General features: G+C 40.2%; 1 protein-coding gene and 1 pseudogene across 2 annotated transcripts in view; both read left to right on the top strand.

Annotated features, from left to right (window-relative positions):
- ADSS (adenylosuccinate synthase) overlaps window positions 1-4,437 on the top strand; it is a 43,334-nt gene extending 38,897 nt beyond the window's left edge. For both annotated transcript variants that reach the window (XM_011955715.1, XM_011955714.1), the window contains exons 12-13: window positions 1,408-1,557; window positions 3,290-4,437. In XM_011955715.1, the coding sequence (XP_011811105.1) occupies window positions 1,408-1,557; window positions 3,290-3,342 (203 nt within the window). In that variant the 3' untranslated portion in view covers window positions 3,343-4,437. The remainder of the gene's footprint in view (window positions 1-1,407; window positions 1,558-3,289) is intronic.
- Window positions 4,438-17,064: 12,627 nt separating this feature from the next.
- On the top strand, window positions 17,065-18,028 carry LOC105521556 (annotated as a pseudogene).
- The last annotated feature ends 845 nt before the right edge of the window (window positions 18,029-18,873 follow it).

Raw genomic sequence — 18,873 nt, 5'->3', positions numbered from 1 at the left:
AGACCCAGAGAGTTTGGAAAATCTAGGGATTCAGGATTTTCAGGTATGTCAATTCAGATGTCCCATTCAGAGTCTCAGGGCCCCAGTTTTTCCCAAACAAAGCTCTGACTTTGCCATAGCAAACTTGCTGGATTGCAGAATTCAGCTTTTTCTGGAGCTTTGCAGTCTATATGACTGAATTCTCATCTTAATCCTCGTTTTTTGCTCTCTGCTATAGGAGATGGAATTTCGTCTAAGTTCTGCCAGACAGGTTGCATTATCTTTCTCCAGTTCGTAAATAGCATTCATCAAGAGCCATCCAGTTCTGTTGTTCCACTGTGCTCGAATCTCAATGCCTCAGATAGAGGCTGTCCGTACTCTGTTTACCCATGTGATAGTCCTCATTGCCAGCCAGCCAGCTAGCCAGTGATCCTGCCTCTTAGTTCTCGTTTTAGAGCTGTCTTCCTCTGACCATTCCTGGTGCCAGCTATCTTAGATTGAGTTCCCTAGGAAACAGACTCCAATGTAGAGATTTGCACATAGGTGTGTTTGCTCATAAGTACACTGAGCAACAACATCTGTGAGAGAGTGGGAGAAGCAGGATTATGCAGAGGGAGAAATTGCACTGCAATATAGTTGTAAACAAGCCTTCGCTGATCTCTTAGGGAGCTCTGGAGCGAACATAGCCCTTGACAGTTGTCCCAAATTAAGGTTAAGTGCCTAGGTTGTTTCTGTTCCCACATTGACAAGTCAGTGGATATGGGCTGCTGTGGGGCGGCAGCTCCCTTCGGTGGAGGGCTAGTCCTGCAGAGGCTCTGAACTGTGAGTGGTCAGCAGGCAAAGCTCCCACAGCTCTGAGTCTTCAGAGAAATCTGGGCAGAGTACCATAGCATCCACTATATTGACTCAAGTCAAAGAAACTCTTGTTTAGTACATTTTCAGTTTCCATTAGGGGATACAGAGAAAATAGGTGGAATAATGAAGAAAATTTCAAGCAGAACCATAGATTTCTCAGAAGACAGCAGGTATGCAGGCCTTCTTTCTGTGAGGTTGCTGTCATTATGCAGATCTACAATCCCTATCAATAGAATGGAAATTCAATAAGCTTTAAAACTGGAAAGTTTTAAGTTTAGCACCCAGATTCATTTGGCAGCAAAACCAGACTTGAACTAATGTTAGTATTACATAATCTTTATCCTCTTATAGCAAATGATCATATGTGTTGCTGCAGAAATATGTTTGATTATAGAATACTACCCCAGATGGTATTTGCATTGTTTTACCTTTGTACTACCTGAAGAATTCTAAATCCCAAAACGTATCTGGCTCCAAAGATTTTGAAAAGAGATTCTGAACCTGCAATATATCAAAAAGTTGTTTGACAGTAAGCAGTGTGTACCATGAACAAATGTCCTCTTTAACTTTTAGCAAACCAAGAAGTCTTAAATAAAGTTGAAGTTCAATATAAGACTCTCCCAGGATGGAACACAGACATATCAAATGCAAGGGCATTTAAAGAACTACCTGTTAATGCACAAAACTATGTTCGATTTATTGAAGATGAGCTTCAAATTCCAGGTAAACATAAAAAACACTTTGTGAATGACTGTCTTTACTTTTGTTTTTTGTTTTTTCTTTTTGAGACGGAGTCTCGCTCTGTCCCAGGCTGGAGTGCAGTGGCGGCATCTTGGCTCACTGCAAGCTCCGCCTCCTGGGTTCAAGCTATTCTCCTACCTCAGCCTCCCAAGTAGCTGGGATTATAGGCGTGTGCCACCACGGCCAGCTAATTTTTGTATTTTTAGTAAGAGACAGGGTTTCACCATATTGGCCAGGCTGGTCTCTCCTGACCTCGTTGATCTGCCCACCTCAGCCTCCCAAAATGCTGGGATTACAGGCGTGAGCCATCATGCCCGGCCAGCTGTCTTTTCTTTTAACTTACCTGTCTGCCTTTGAAATAGAATAAAGGAAAGATCATTGTTACTTTACAGAGTGCACATGATTTGCATAAATGCCCAGGAAGATATAAAGTCATAATTTTATTCCTTAAAGTAAATACAGTGTTCATCTTTGTAGAAATAAGATTACTTCTCACCCTTTCTGACGCTGTCTTTAATCCTTAGTCTGTTAAATACAGTGTTCATCTTTGTAGAAATAATAGATTACTTCTCACCTTTCTGACGCTGTCTTTAATCCTTAGTCTGTTTTTTTTTTAATCCTGTGACATTGTCTCATTCCTTTCTTCCTCTTAATAACAAATCCTCATGTATCTACCGCCACCAAAAATGGTTTGTGTTTCTGGGGGATTAAAAACGGTTATGGTTTGTTTGGGTTAAACTATCCTTGAGATTTAGAGTTTCCTGAAAATACATTGGGAAGTAATAGGTGTAGAAAATGGGAAATCTCACTAGAAAAAATGTAAGAAAAGAATTTTTAAAAATAGTTAAGACTGTGTATTAAAGAACAAATATAAGATGGCAAGTGAGTTAGGCATAACAACATTATGGCTGTATCTAGTTATGTGAAGTCATTCTTTTAACACATGGCTTTTTCCTTATATTCTTTTGTTGGCATTGATGGGTATTTGAAAGATAAGAAAAAGTGAAGTGTGTGGGATGTGTCCTCCATATAAAATCTATTATGCACTTACTCTGATTTTGCCTTGTGGTTCATTTGTATTTGTGATTCGTTTCCAGCATGATTCTTCCCTCCTAGCTTGATGTCAAATTTAGTAAGCATATTTGCTTACTGCTCTTAGTCAGCATTTTCTTGAAATATAAACAGCAATGGATCTAACAGAAATCTGTAAAATATCACAAAAGTTGATCCTAACAGTACCTTAAGGAAGCTGGTAATTCTGCAAATAATCTAAAACCATGTGGTGCAGATGATTCGATTTCCATAGACTCATGTAGTGGGCAGTTTCTGAGGCTGTGCAAGTTAAAATCATATTCTCATCTAGATGTTTAAGATGCTTATCTTGGCCAGTTATCAGGAACTCGATCAAACTTTCTGTAGGTCTGCTGGTTTTGGTCAATGTTTTACTATCCTAAGTCATTAGAAATGAGGAAATTGAAAATATTGCACAGTTAAAAAGGGAACAGTAAGACATACTATCCTGTGCTAGGTCTTGTTTGTACATCCTGTTTAGAAATAGGCACAGTCTGCCAACAGAATAGAGAACATCAAAAGGGCACTTAAGGAAAAGTTATGGTGATACTGAGAAAAGTGGGGGACTACCTGTTTTTTAATCCCAAAGAGTGAACATTAGAAATGAATTGATGCAGATCCTTTTCTCTTTGTTTTCTCCTAGTTAAATGGATTGGTGTTGGTAAATCCAGAGAGTCTATGATTCAACTCTTTTAATGATTGCCAGTAACACAAGAAACACTCCTTGAGAGGGAGAGGAAAAGACTTTCTTAAATATTTCATTTATGACCTGCAAATTCAAGAATAAAGACATTGAAGTAAGTCTGAAGCCCTACAGTTGTTTCCAGTCTTTTCAGATGGATGCCTATTGTGGAGATTAACTTTGGCATATTCCAGTGTCAGCTTTCCTTAGCTGGAATTGCCAAGTCATTTGTTGCTCCTGCTGCTCTCATGGTGCCACGTTTTTTTTCAATGTTTAGTAATAGTATCATCCATGTTGTTTGATATCTAAAGTAGAATTACTTTTAATGTAGTTTTTCTTCATTATTGTCATTGCATGTTCTTAAGTTTTACCCCATTAGATGGTAAGAACAATTAATGCAGTTTTGCACAAATATTTTTGCATTCTGATCATTCAGTTCTGTTATTGTAATCTTTGTTGTTAGAAACAAATGATGGAAACGTAGGGGTTCTGTAAACTTTTGTAATGCTCATGAATTCTGTTTAAATTGTGGGCTGTTTATTTTCTGCTGAGACCATTGCAAAACTGAGCTTTGGTGGGTTGGGAGGGGTTATATATTCATGGGTCCTTTAATTTGTACAGAGCACAGAACTGATTTCTCTCTGTCAGTGATTTAATACATTGAACATTGAGTGAAATGTTCAAAGAGAAAAGATGTTTCCCAAAACAACAATCTTTATGTTAAAAATAGTCATTAAAAAATCTGTTGTAATATATGGTGGATATTTTTCTTTAATTTCAAACATTACCTCTGAAATGTGTATCTTTTCTTTTTTATCTTACTATTAGTTTTAAATCTAGTGGATTGGTTTTCAACATTGTGCCTGCCGATATGCCTACAAAATCATCTGTAAGTGTCAAAATGAACCCAAGTTGTTAACCATAATTTTGATTATGCCTTTATTTCTCCTTTCTTGAAAAAAAAAAAAGGTGTTATTTTGACAATTAGGCATAACATTGTTTTGTAGATTATCTTTTAATGAACTATTTTACATGTTAAATTAGGTGCCACTTAAATTTATTTTATTATACCATCAATAGCTGATTAAAAGAACCAAATATTTCTAGTATGCTTTGCGTATTGTGTTTTTGTTCTGCTAAGAGAGGTTAGTAACACTAGTATATAGGAATGAGCTTTATCTCTGTAGTGTAATACTTAGTTCAAGAAAAATTCTAAAATAAGAGCAGTATCATTAGACTCAGGAAGTATAAAGAACAGTACAGATTATCCTAAAAGCCAATTATTGATCAATAATGACTTATATGTAAAAACAATTTATAATGAATATATAATTTCTTTTTAATAGAAAATGAATGGGCTTTTAAAGTCTGCATTCTTATCTTGGTTACAAGTATTGCACGATTAAAATGTATTTTTACTAATGGTTCAGAAACAGATACAAAGAACCCATTCTTCTTTTCAAGTATACGAGTTAGACTCTACCTAGGTATTGGGTATGCAGTGGTGACAGGAGCACAGTCTTCCTCAAACTTACTATAGTGGGGGACAGCATGGTAACCAAATAGAGATTTATAAACAGTAGTTACATGCTGCAGTGGAAAAGTACAAGGTCTGATGAATGAGAATCTAGTCTTAATTTAGCAGGGATTGGAGAAGGCCATTAATGGAAATAATGTCTAAACAGACCAAGCAGATGAGTACAGAGCAGACAGCGGGACATGTACTGTACAAAGGCCCAGAGGCTGGAAAGAATTTGGAAAGTTGGAGCAGCTAAACAAAATGAGTGAGGGGCTGATGGGATTGATTAGCTTGGCAGTAAATTCAAGGAGTAAAATCATGGGTGTGTGTGTGTGTGTGTGTGTGTTTTGCGGCAGAGTCTCGCTCTGTCCCTCAGGCTGGAGTGCAGTGGCGCTATCTCAGCTCACTGCAACCTCCGCCTCCTGGGTTCAATCGATTCTCCTGCCTCAGACTCCTGAGTAGTTGGGATTGCAGGCACACGCCACCACGCCTGGCTAATTTTTGATTTTTAGTAGAGACAGGGTTTCACCATGTTGGCTGAGCTGGTCTCGAACTCCTCACCTCAAGTAATCTGCCCGTCTCGGCCTCTCAAAGTGTGAGATTATAGGCATGAGCCACCACGTCTGGCCAAAACCATGTCTGACATGAAAGAAGAAGACTATAATGTAATACAAGACATACAGTAGTTCCCCCCTTATCCATGAGAGATACGTTCAAAGACCCCCAGTGGATGCCTAAAACTGTAGGTAGTAGTACCGAATCATATATGTACTGTTTTTTCCAATACATACCTGTGATAAAGTGTAATTTATAAATGAGGCATAGCATAAGATTAATAACTAATAATAAAGTAGAACAATTATAACAATGTACTATAATAAAAATTATGTGAATGTGCTCTCTCTCTCAAAGTATCTTCTATGGTACTGTATTTACCCTTCTTGTGATCACGGGAGATGCTACAATGCCTCTGTGATAAGATGCAGTGAGGTGATGCAGGCATTGTGATACAGCAATGGGCTACTGTTGACCTTCTGTGTTCCTGAGTCTGTGTAATGGCTTGGTGTCGCTCATTTCAAGGGATTCCTTGCTGAAGTCTTTGCGTGGGCTCAGTGCTTTCTGGAGTGACACATTGCCGTTAATCACAAGATGTTTTCTGTTCATATCTTCCACCCATAAATGGAATGCCTTTTCCGTCTTAGCACTTATCATGCACCGTGGCCACAGCTTTTGCAGTTTGAGGTGTGACAGCAAAACTAGCATGAATTTCTTCTTCCTCCTTCAAAATTTCACAGATTTGTGCTTACTGTAAATCTTAGCAACATCAGCATATGATTTGTTTTTATTTCCTTCAATAGAACTTTCACTTTTTCACTTGAAATGAGTACTTTTCAGCTTCCCTTTGGCGCACCTGAATTGCCAGCATCACTACTCTTGTGCTTTGGGGCCACTCTGAAGTAAAATAAGGGTTCCTTGAACACAAGCACTGAGATACCAGGCAGTTGATCTGATAACCACTCGATCTGATAACCGAGACAGATACTAAGTGACTAACAGGCAGGTACTGCGGACAGTTTGGAGACACAGGACAGAGGGATGATTGGCATTCTGGGTAGGACAGAGAAGGATGGCCTGATGTCTCATTATGGTACTGAGAGCTGCTTGCAATTTGAAACTCATAAATTATTTCTGGGATTTTCAATGTAATATTTTGGGGGCAGGTTGGGCCTACGGTAACTGAAACCAATGAAAATGAAACCACAGATATGGGGAGACTACTGTATTATGCTTAAGAAGGCCCTAAAGCGAGCACAGGAAAATTGCTGAAACTATATGCTCTAAATTTCAAAACTCAGTAGATGGAAACTGCATGGCAGAACAAGACACTGAAATGGGAAGAGGGCCTATTTAATACATATTTTTAATATCGTAATTAATGAATATAGTTGAATAGGGATGCAAGAATATCTGAGGCATTTTTGAGAAAGTAACATGTTGAGAGAGGAGTCTTTTTCCTGCCAGGTGTTAGAACATTACAAAGCTACTGTAATAAAAATATATAGCATTGCTATGAGAAAGAACAAATACACAAGAGAAATGGAATAGACATTCCAGAAATAGATGCAAGCGTATTTGGGAACTTAACACAGGCTTATCTAATCTTAGGGAAAGCCGCCTTCATAAAAACAGCAAACTCAGGAACCTAAGGAAAAAATGTTCAGATTGAACTGAGTTTATATATATAAATATATAGTATTATGAACAAAGTTTTTTTTTTAAAGCCTGAGAAAACAAACTTGGGAAAAAATATTTCAATGCATATCCCTAATGTTCAAAGAGCGAATAAAGGGACAAGTAATAGAAAAATGGACAAAAAATTAATATATATCAAGCAATCCACAGAAAAAGAAATATCAATGGCCCGAAACATGGAAAGTGTCCACCTCTACCTTTCCATATAGATTAAAAAATATAACTTAACATTGAGAAACCACTTCGCATCTCGAATTGGTAAATATGAAAAGATCAGTGCTACTAAGAATGTGGAGAAATAGATAATTTCATAAACTGGTTACAGTGTGAATTAGTTCCGTTTGTAGGGGAAGCAATTTGGCAATATCTGTTAAAATTTGTATTTGCAAATCTTTTGACCCACCAGCAATCACACTACAAAAAGAAAAAAGAAGGCTGGGCTCGGTTGCTCACACCCGTAATCCCAGCACTTTGGGAGGCCGAGACGAGATCAGGAGTTCGATACCAGCCTGGCCAACATGGCGAAACCCCATCTCTACTAAAAATACAAAAATTAGCTAGGTGTGGTGGCGGGCACCTGTAATCCCAGCTACTTGGGAGGCTGAGGCAAGACAATCACTTGAACCCGGGGGTGGAGGTTGCAGTGAGCTGAGATCGTGCCACTGTACTCCAGCCTGAGTGACAGAGTGAGAGTATCTCGGGAAAAAAAAAAAAAAACCTTTAAAAAAAGAAAAAGGCAGCCTTATTTCATATGTAATTGAAAACAATGTGAAGGTCTGTTAATAGCATAAGATAGTATTCTATGAAATAGAAGAGAGGAGGGAATAAAATATAAAACTATTTATATTTGTTGGTCTAAACCAAGGACAAAAATATGCAAGGGTGTATATCAAATGGTTAACATTGGTCGCTAGGAGAGAACTTTGAAGTTTTCTTTACACATTTTTGTACTGTTTATATTTTTTGGATATAGAATCCATATATCCATTCTATATGAGCATATATATATATGCTCATGCTATAATGCTTAAGAGCATATAGTTTTTTAATTATTTTTAAGAAATGAGTTAGAGGCCGGGCATGGTGGCTCACGCCTGTAATCACAGCACTTTGGGAGGCTGAAGCAGGCGGATCATGAGATCAGGAGATCAAGACCATCATGGCTAACACGGTGAAACCCTGTCTCTACTAAAAATACAAAAAAAATTAGCCGGTCGTAGTGGCGGGCGCCTGTAGTCCCAGCTACTTGGGAGGCTAAGGCAGGAGAATGGCGTGAACCCGGGAGGCAGAGCTTGCAGTGAACCGAGATCACGTCACTGCACTCCAGCCTGGGTGACAGAGCGAGGCTCCATTTCAAAAAAAAAAAAAAAAAAAAAAAAAAGTAATGAGTTATAGCAGTTATTGAGAATAAACTGCTGTTTCAAATGTACCTGAGAACTGAGTACATTCAGTGATTAATAGTTTTAGGAATCCACAGTGTAAATCATGGTCAGTATACTTTTGGGGAAGGATAATTGAGATGTTTACATTTGACATCATGTTATAGGCTCGGTCTTTAGAAACCATATGAACATCCACACTGACACAAATACCGACATTCTAAATGAAAGAATATGCTATCATTAGATACCAGAGTCATATACTGTACAAGCTAAAAGATTGCCTGTTTGGAGCATGCTTCCAGAATTTAGGGAAAGAAGATATTATTGGCTTTTTAACTTGCTGCCCACTGCTTTTTTCTTTTAAGGTTGAAAAGTAATTTTGCTTGGAAACACCAACAACCGTTAGCCTAGATGTTTTTGTAGAACAGCATCCATCTTTCTAGAATCTACCTGAGAAGAAAAGATCTGGGTGACTTTTATACACAGTATCCATCAGTCTTCTTTCACCTTTCTTAGACATTTTTTCTGGCTTTGTCATTTTATTTTTTACCAAAGTGATACATGCATATGATTTTTATTTAAACAACTTTATTGAAGTATAATTTATATATTATAACATTTGCCTGTTTTAAGTATACAGTTCAATGATAATAGTGAATTTACAGAATTATGCAACTGTCATTACTGTGCAATTTTAGAACATTTCCATCACACCCTAAAGATTCCTCCTGCCCATTTGTAGTCACCCCCATTCCCACACCCAGCCTCACAAGTCTACTTTTTGTCTCAATAGAGTTGCCTTTCTTGGACATTTCACATAAATGAAATCACAATATTTAATCTTTTTGCATCTAGCTGGATTTTTCAATATCTTTTGAGACAATGCCATGTGCTTCATTCCTTTTTTAATGCTGAATAATATTCTATTATATGGATATACCACATTTTCTTCATTCATCTGTTCATAGACACGAGTTATTTTCAGGGTTTTTTTAATATTATGATAATACTGCTGTGAGCATTTGCATCTAAGTCTTTGTGTGGACATAGGTTTTTGTTTCTCTTGGGCAGATATCTAGGAATGGAATCTCTGGGTCAGATCATACATTTATGTTTAATGTTTAAAAGAAATTTCCAAAGTGACTGCATCACTTTACATTCCCACCAACAATGTATAAGGATTCCATTTCTTCACATCCTCATCAATACTTGTTATTATGTATCTTTTGATTATAACCATTCTAGTGGGTATGAACTGTTGGTTTCTTGTTTTAATTTGTGTTTCCCTAATATGACTAATGATGTTTTAGCATTTTTTAATGTCTATTTATATATCCTTGGCGATGTTTATTCAAATATTTTGCCCATTTTTAGATTGGTTGTTTTTTAATTATATAAGAAGTCATTATACATTCTAGATTCAGATTCTGTATTAGATCTAATTTGCAAATATTTTTTTCTAGTCTGTGGCTTGCCATTTCATTGTCTTGGTGATGTTTTTTGAAGTGCAAAAGTTTTAAATTTCAGTCCAATCCAATTTATCAGTTTTTCCTTACCTAGGTGGGTTTTGGTGTCACATTTAAGGAATCTGCCTAATCCAAGGTCATTAAAAGTTTTATTTGATGTTGTATTCTAAAAAAATGTATAGTTTAAACTTTCATATGTGAAAGACCATTTCACAAAATCGTCTTTGATCTGTGTTAATTTTCATGTGATGCAAGGTAAAAGTCTTAGTTTATCTCCTTGTTTTTAGATGTTTACTTGTCCTCGCACCATTAGTTGAAAATACTATTCTTTTCCCATTGAAATGCCTTTGCCCCTCTATTCTTATACCAGCACCACACTGTTTTGATACCGTGGCTTTATAGCATGTTTTGAAATTGAGGAGTACAAGCCCCCCAGCTTTGTTCTTTTCAAGATTGACTTTGCTATTCTGGGTCTTTTGCGTTTGATGTAAATTTTGGGGCTGGCATCAAAAAAATGGCAGAGTTTCAGCTCCAAATACCCATTTCTCCACAGAATCAGCAAAAAACAAATAGGAACTGTCAGAATGAACTTTGTCAGAACTCTGGAAAACACAGGTTTACATCAATCAGGCAAACAACAAATCAAGAAGAAGGCAAATTAAAAATGGTAGGAAAGCTGTGTGGTGTTTTTACTTGTCCTTGCCCACGTAATGGGCAATGGCAATCCTGAAGACAGCAACCTGCATTGCCAGTGTGCCTGGTCTCTGGTTCTAAAGGGAGCAGAGCAGACCTTATTTGCAAATTATTGTAGTTTTTCTATTTGAACTTCTCTGTGGCTACCTGAAGGGCTGACACATAGTGCCCATCTGTGTGTTATCTAACTCAGAATTCACCTAGGATGGAAAAGTGGTGAGCATTGCTTGGAAACATTATAGGGAGAACAAAAAAAACACAACTGCTTGGAGCAAAAGATGATATACAGTTGAGGCATATAATACACAATCCAAAGCCCGGGAGGAAGAACAGAGGAGAGTTTATCTGAGAAATTAGGTCTTTCAAAAGTGTAAATTAGGGAATATAGAAAGCCACATACATGCTCAGGGCAGGAGACATGCCCAGAAAAGACCTGAGAAGATCCTAAACTCTCACCTTTGGCTGATCCCCTAGGTTTAGTGCAAGAAGAGAAGGCTGAGGCAGAGTTGGAATCCCTGAGCCCAGAGCTGTGTGTGTGTGTGTGTGTGTGTGTAATCCTAGTATTTAAGAAAATCTTTGTCAAAGCAGTAGCCGAACACAAACTAAAGGAACAGAGACTTCAGTAACTAATACAATAAGGAGTACAGTTTTTGCAAAAACAAAAACAAAAAAAAAGGTTGGAAAAATCAGTAATACAATCTTAGCCTTCAACAATCAACAGCAAACCCAGGGAAAAGAAAAACTGATTTACAGAGTTTCCACATTATAATATTCAAATGTCCATTTTCAATAACAGCAACAAAGTGCAAAGAAACAGGAAAGTATGGTCTACTCACAAAAAAAAAGAAAAAGACTAAAACCATCCCTCAGAAAGATGGTACCTCAGACTTACTAGACAAGGACTTTAAATCAACTGTCTCAAATATGCTCAAAGAACTAAAGGAAACCAGAAAAATGATGTATGAACAAAAGAATATCCAAAAGAGAAATGATGAAAGGGAACCAGATAGAAATTCTGGAGTTGAAAAGTACAGTGACTAAAATGAAAAAATTTACTAGAGGAATTCAGAAGATTTGAGCAGGCAGAAGTAAGAATCAGTGAACTTGAAGACAGGACAACTGCAATTATTCAGTCTGAGGAGCAGAAAGGAAAATGAAGAAAAGTCAACAAAGCCTAAGGGAGCCTACCATCAAGTGGACCAACATGCATTATGGGAGTCTCAGAAAGAGGCAGAAAGAATATTTGAAGAAATAATTCATCAAAAACTTCCAGAATTTGATGAAAAGCATGAATCTACAAATCCAAGAAGCTCAGTGCATTCAAAGTAGAATAAACGCAAAAGAGATCTACAATGAGACGCATAATGAAACTATCAAAAGACAAAGATGGAGCATCTTGAAAGCATCAAGAGAGAAGTTATTCATCATGTACAAGGGATCCTCAGTAAGATTAAAAGCTGATTTCTTACAAAAATCATAGAGGCCAGAAAAAAAAAAAATGGGATAACATTTACTTAGTGTACTAAAAGAAAAAACTAAGAATATTTGACAAAATTATCTTTCAAATATGAAGGAGAAATTAAGACATAAGTAGATAAACAAAAGTGGAGGAAGAATATTACCCATAGGCCTTTCCCATCAGGAAGTGCTACATGTCCAGGCGCAGTGGCTCACACCTGTAATTCCAACACTTTGGGAGGCCAAGGTATATGGATCACTTGAAGCCAGGAGTTTGAGACCAGCGTGGCCAACATGGTGACACTCCGTCTGTACCAAAAATACAAAACAAAATTAGGTGTGGTGGTGGGTGCTTGTAATCCCAGCTACTAGGGTGGCTGAGGCAGGAGAATCACTTGAATCCAGGAGGTGGAGGTTACGGTGAGCTGAGATCACCCCACTGCACTCCAGCCTGGGTGACAAAGCAAGACTGTCTCAAAAAAAAAAAAAAAAAGCTACAGGGGAAGAGCTACAGGGAGTCTCCCAGTTTGAAATGAGAGGAAACTAGCCAGTAACTTCAAGCTGAGTGAAGAAATAAAGATCTCCAGTAAAGTTAAAAAGGTAAAAGCCAATATTAATGTATTTCTGCTTTGCAACTCCACTTTTTATTTACATGATATAATAGGCAAATGCAAAATGCATAAAAAATAATTACAAATTTATGCTATTGGGTACGCTGCATAAAAATGTAATTTGTGACAACAATAAGGTCAGGAAAGAGCTGTATAGGAGCAGAGTTTTTGTATGTTATTGAAGTTAGTATCAATTAAAATAATATTGTTACAAATTTAGGATGTTAATTGTAATCTTCATGGTAACCATTAAGAAAATATCTAAAATATATACACAAAAGAAATGATAAGGAAATTAAACAGAACCCTACCAAAAAAATCAACTAAGGACAAAAGAAGGCAGTAATGAAGGAAATTAGGTATGAAAGATAGTTCAGGCTGGGCGCGGTGGCTCATGTCTGTAGTCCCAGCACTTTGGGAGGCCAAGGTGGGCGGATCACGAGGTCAGGAGATCAAGACCATCCTGGCTAACATGGTGAAATCCCGTCTCTACTAAAAATACAAAAAAACTAGCCGGGCGTGGTGGTGGGCGCCTGTAGTCCCAGCTACTTGGGAGGCTGAGGCAGGAGAATGGCGTGAAGCTGGGAAGCAGAGCTTGCAGTGAGCCGAGATCGCGCCACTGCACTCCAGCCTGGGCGACAGCGAGACTCCGTCTCAAAAAAAAAAAAAAAAAAAATTCAACTGTATGCTGTCTACAAGCAATTCACTTTAATCCAAAGATACAAATAGGTTGCAAGTGAAAGGATGGAAAAAGTTATCACACAAAATAGACTTTACATTTAAAACTGTTACAAGAGACAAAGAAGGGAATTATCTATTGCTAAAAGGGTCAATTCATCAAGAAGATGTAACAATTATAAACATATTCATACTCAGCAAGCAACAGAGCCCCACCAAAATATATGAAGCCAACACTGACAGATTTGAACGGAGAAATGCTTCCACAATAATAGAAACTTCAGTACCCCATTTTAATAATAAAATTTATTATTATTAGAACATTTAGAACATTAATAAGGAAATAGAGGACTTGATTAACATTATAAATTAAATAGTACACTTCCCCCAACAATAGCAGAATACACAGTCTCCTCAAGTGCACATGGAACACTGTCCAGGACAGAGGATAGGTTACAAAACAAGTTTAAAAATACTGAAATCATACAGAGTATCTTCTCTGATTACAATGGAATGGAGCTAGAAATCTATAACAAAGAAAACTGGAAAATTCACAAATATGTGGAAATTAAACAACACACTCTTAACCAACAAATCAAATAAGAAATTCTGGCCGGGCGCGGTGGCTCAAGCCTGTAATCCCAGCACTTTGGGAGGCTGAGACGGGCGGATCACGAGGTCAGGAGATCGAGACCATCCTGGCTAACACAGTGAAACCCTGTCTCTACTAAAAATACAAAAAAACTAGCCGGGCGAGGTGGCGGGCGCCTGTAGTCCCAGCTACTCGGGAGGCTGAGGCAGGAGAATGGCGTAAACCCGGGAGGCGGAGCTTGCAGTGAGCTGAGATCAGGCCACTGCACTCCAGTCCGGTCGACTGGAGCGAGACTCCGCCTCAAAAAAAAAAAAAAAAAAGAAATTCTAAGGGAAATTAGAAAAATTGCTCTTTTGCATTTTACGGATATAACTATTTTGACAAATCTCATGTCAAATGATAAAGATGTGATGGTAATATGTCAACTTGACTGGGATGAGGGACGCCCAGTCCCTCGGGTTAAAACCTTGTTTCTGGGTGTGTCTGTGAGGGTGTTTCTGGAAGAGATTAGCATTTGAATCAATGGACTGTAAAGATTTTGCCTTCACCAGTGTAGATGGGCATCATCCAGTCTGTTGAGTGTCCACATATTTAATAGAACAAAAAGGCAGAGGAATAGTGAATTTGCTCTCTGCTTGAGCTGGGACATTCATCTTCTCTGGCCTTTGAACTTGGGCTGGGACTTAACACCATTGCCTCCCCTGGTTGTAAGGCCTTTTGGCTTGGACTAGAACTACACCACCAGCTCTCCTGGGCCTCCAGTTTGCAGATGGTAGATTGTGGGACCTTCCAGTCGTGGTGTTCATGTGAGCCAGTCCCTCATAAGTCTCTTTGTATCTATCTATCTATCTATCTATCTATCTATCTATCTATCTATCTATCTATCTATCTGCATGTATATATACACACACACACACATTGTATTGGTTCTGTTTCCTTGGAGAACCCTAATGAATGCAGATTTTGGTACCAAGAATGGTACTAGAATAAGAAAATTCTAAGAATGAGTTTTTTGAATTGTTTCTGGGGCTTCTGAAATTTGCTGTGTAATCTAATTGGATTTAAAGGGGCTGATGACTCTGTATCCAGTAGTAAAGACAGCCCTAATAGTTCATGCTTGGATACTCCATAATCAACTCCTTGTAAGAAGCAAGGGGGCCGGACAAGGTGGCTCATGCCTGTAATCCTAGCACTTTGGGAGGCCGAGGCAGGCGGATTGCCTGAGTTCAGGAGTTCAAGACCAGCCTGGGCAACACGGTGAAACCCCGTCTCTGCTAAAATACAAAAAATTATCTGGGCATGGCAGCATGTGCCTGTAGTCCTAGCTACCCGGGAGGCTGAGGCAGGAGAATGGTGTGAACGCAGGAGGCGGAGCTTGCAGTGAGCCGAGACTGTGCCACTGTACTCCAGCCTGGGTGACAGAGTGAGACTCTGTGACCTCAAGGGTTCTGTATATGATATTTTTGAACATATTTTGAAAACTAAGGAGTAAAATAGCATTGGTTATTGCTTCTAAGGTCACTGAAATTGCTGAGAATCCAATCCTGGGACTTGATGAATTTCAGCGCATGTTGAATTTCCAGCCCCACAGCATCCGCTCTTAAAACGGGGGCATTAATTAGGAAATAGTGGAATCCTGTCAATTGAAATGGGGATGTTTGGGAAGACCTAGATAAAGCTGGAGACACTGAGCCCCTAAAATCTGATGAGTCTTTTTTGCCAGCGGTACCCCCATCCCAGTGGAAGTGACTTCCCCAACCCCATGACAGTGGCATTCCTGCTCACAGTGATGTCAGCCTTTCCTCCGCTGAGGAAACCCTGCATTACATAAGGAAACTGTGACAGGGTGGTGATTCCCACCACATCCCCATGCAACACTATTTGGCCAGATGGTGACTCCAATTGCAGCTGCTGTACCAGATGTGTCATTGCTTGAGAAAATCAGCACATCCCCTGCTACCTGGTATGCAGCTCTTGTCTTGGAAAATGCCTTTTCTCCATCCCTCTCCATAAGGCCCACCCTAAGCAGTTTGCTTTCAGTGACATGACCAGCAATGTACTTTCACTGTCCTGCCTCAAAGGCATATCACTTCTCCGGCCCTAGGTCATCATTTAGTTCATGGGGATCTTGATCACCCTTACCTTCCACAAGATATCACACTGGTCCATTACTTTAATGACATTATGCTGATTGGATGTAGTGAGCAAGAAGTAGCAACAACTGTAGACATATGGTAAGACATTACCATGTCAAAGAGTGTGCAGTAAATCCAACTGAAATTCAGGGACCTTTACCTCAGTGAAATTTCTAGGGTTCCAGTGGTGTGTGGTGTCGAGATATATCTTTCTCTTTCTTTCTTTCCTTCTATCTTTCTCTTTCTTTTTCTTTCTTTCTTTCCCTTTTTTCTTTATTTTTTTTCTTTCTTTCTCTCTTTTTTCTCCTTCCTTCCTTCCTTAGAACGTCGTTTCAAACAAATTTATTTGTTTCATGAGAAAGAGCATTCTAAAAGCAGTGTAGCCAGCATACAATCACATTGCTGCAGAACATTGAATAAGCTTTTTAAAAATCACAGGGCAGAGAATGGGATGGCAAATTGTTAAAATCAGGAAAGAGAGTCCAACAAAGTAGGAATCCAATTTTTTTCCCACAGTGGGGTAATCAGTTTAGGAAGTCCATTCATGATGTTAATTACAACAATGGAATGGAAACATTTCAGTTGATACTATTTTCATATACTTGTTTTGGTAAGAGATATCCTTTCTAAGGTGAAGTTTAAGTTGTTTCATCTGACTTCTCCCACAACCGAGAAAGAGGCACAGTGCCTGCTGGGCCTCTTTGGATTTTTGGAGGCAACATACGAATTTGGGTGTGTTACACTGGGCCATTTACTGAGTGACCTGAAAAGCTGTGAGTTTTGAGGCCCAGGGCAAAAGAAGATTCCACAACAGGTCCAGGGTGCTGTGCAAGCTGCTCTGCCACTCGGGCCACGTGACCAGCAGATCTGTCAATGGCAGGTAGGGGGGCCTTTGGGTAGGTGAGTCACACCTCCAGCCTTTGATGCCGCATGCCCAGCCTGAGGCTGCATGGGCCCAAAAACCGCTAGGAAAAGTGAAGAGGGGACTCAAGCTCAGAGAGGGAAGGACACTTGCCCAGGGTCGCGGCACCAAGTGAAGGACAGGGCCTTGCTTGTTCATCTGGATTTTCAGGGGTTGAGTCTGGTACCAGGCCAAGGGGCCTGACCAAGGAGAACGTCCAAGAAGCAATCAGTAGAGATGGCTCACCACTCTCTGCAAGGCTTGCCCCAGGTCCAGCCTAGCTCCTCGGCACCACATTGGACAGTGATCTAGGTGAAGACGAAGGCCTCCTCTCCCTGGCAGGCAAAAGGAAGCTCAGGGGGAACCTATCCAAGGAGTCAGTGGAGATCCTCGGGGACTGGCTGTACTTGCACCTCTGTAATGCCTGCCCCCTGGGGCCGGGGAAGCTGAGCCTTTGTGGTCAGACCAACCTGTCAGCATGCAGATGTGTAACTGGTTCATCAATGCCTGGCGGTGGCGTCTCCCAGACTGCAAAGATGCGAATCAGTTTACCCTTTCCAGAGGTGGGGTGAGGCCTCAGATGTGGCCCTGCCCAGTAGCAGCAGCCCCTCAGGGCTGGCAGTGTCTGTCCCAGCTCCCACCGATGTGCCCTCCCTGTCTGTGCGCTGGGTGCTGCTCCACTCAGGCCAGCGGGGAAAGCCTGCAGCCCCCTTCCCACCTTGGGAGCTGGAGCCCCCCAATACCCTGCGACTCCTGGTTGCACACTCAGCCTGCTGACCAGGACTGAGGCTGGAAGCCCCACAGGTGGACTCTGCAACATGCCACCAGCCACATCCCTAGAACAAGACAAAGAGGCTTCAGCAGCTTCCAGCTGCTTCCAGTCCTCCAACTACAGAGGGCTGCTGAGATGGAGCTTGAGAAGTAGCAGCACCCATCACTCCCATTCCTCCACACAACTTTAGTCTCCGAAAATCTCCAGGAGGTGTCTGTCAACAGGGGTGCTCGAGGCTGAAACCGGCAGTCTTGGGTTCCCGTTTGGGTCCTCTCCATACAGAGGGTTTTCTACGGATCACTGCCAAACATTGGGATCGTGTCCTCCGTCCAGACGTCTTCAGCAGGAAGACGCCAGCTGGCATTGCTGCGCTGTGACGGGGGCCCTCTTCTCTGCTGACTCTGCCATTTCTCCAGGCCTCCCCTCAGTGAGGAGACCAGGCGATGGGAGACAGGCATGGTGCTGCTGCTACTGCCCCAGAGAAACCCTGGGACACCTTTGTTCTGCCTGGTTTCCTGGGCTAGGCTCAGGAAACCTGCCCAGTTCAGGCCCATGTTGGGTCCAAGCTGCCCCTGTGCTGCTCTGTCAAGCCAGGTGTGGACATTCCAAGTTTATAAGCATGAACAAAAGAAGAGAGCAACCCAGCGGATGTAACAGAACTGACTCCAGTTGAGCGTGTAGATTTTTGCTAAACTGTTTATCCCTTTTTGCTGGGGTTTGTATTAATGGCAGTACTTAGCCCAGGTGTGGGGAATGAGAATGCATTGCTTGATGGGATCTGATGAACTGGGAGTGACCCACCATTGCAATCGGGAATTGTTTTGCAAGGAAATAGTGTTTTTATTTGGGGGACCAGCAAAATCTCTACATTAGTGTAAAATTTCAAATAGTTGTTATATCATTGGTTTGGTTTACCAGGAAAAAAGGGCAGAACAAAAGTTGAAAAAGAAAAAATTTTGGAGCAGGGCCCTGCCAACATCCTTGGATAGCTTCTCTCCTTTTGAGAGACAACTCTTGGCGTACTACTGGGCTTTAGCAGAGACTAAATGCTTGACTGTGGGCCACCAAGTTACTGGGCAACCCTC

This window comes from Colobus angolensis, unplaced genomic scaffold (assembly GCF_000951035.1).
Source record: "Colobus angolensis palliatus isolate OR3802 unplaced genomic scaffold, Cang.pa_1.0 Scaffold40, whole genome shotgun sequence".
In the NCBI taxonomy this organism is placed as follows: Eukaryota; Metazoa; Chordata; class Mammalia; order Primates; family Cercopithecidae; genus Colobus; species Colobus angolensis.
This window is presented reverse-complemented; position numbering and strand designations above follow the sequence as displayed.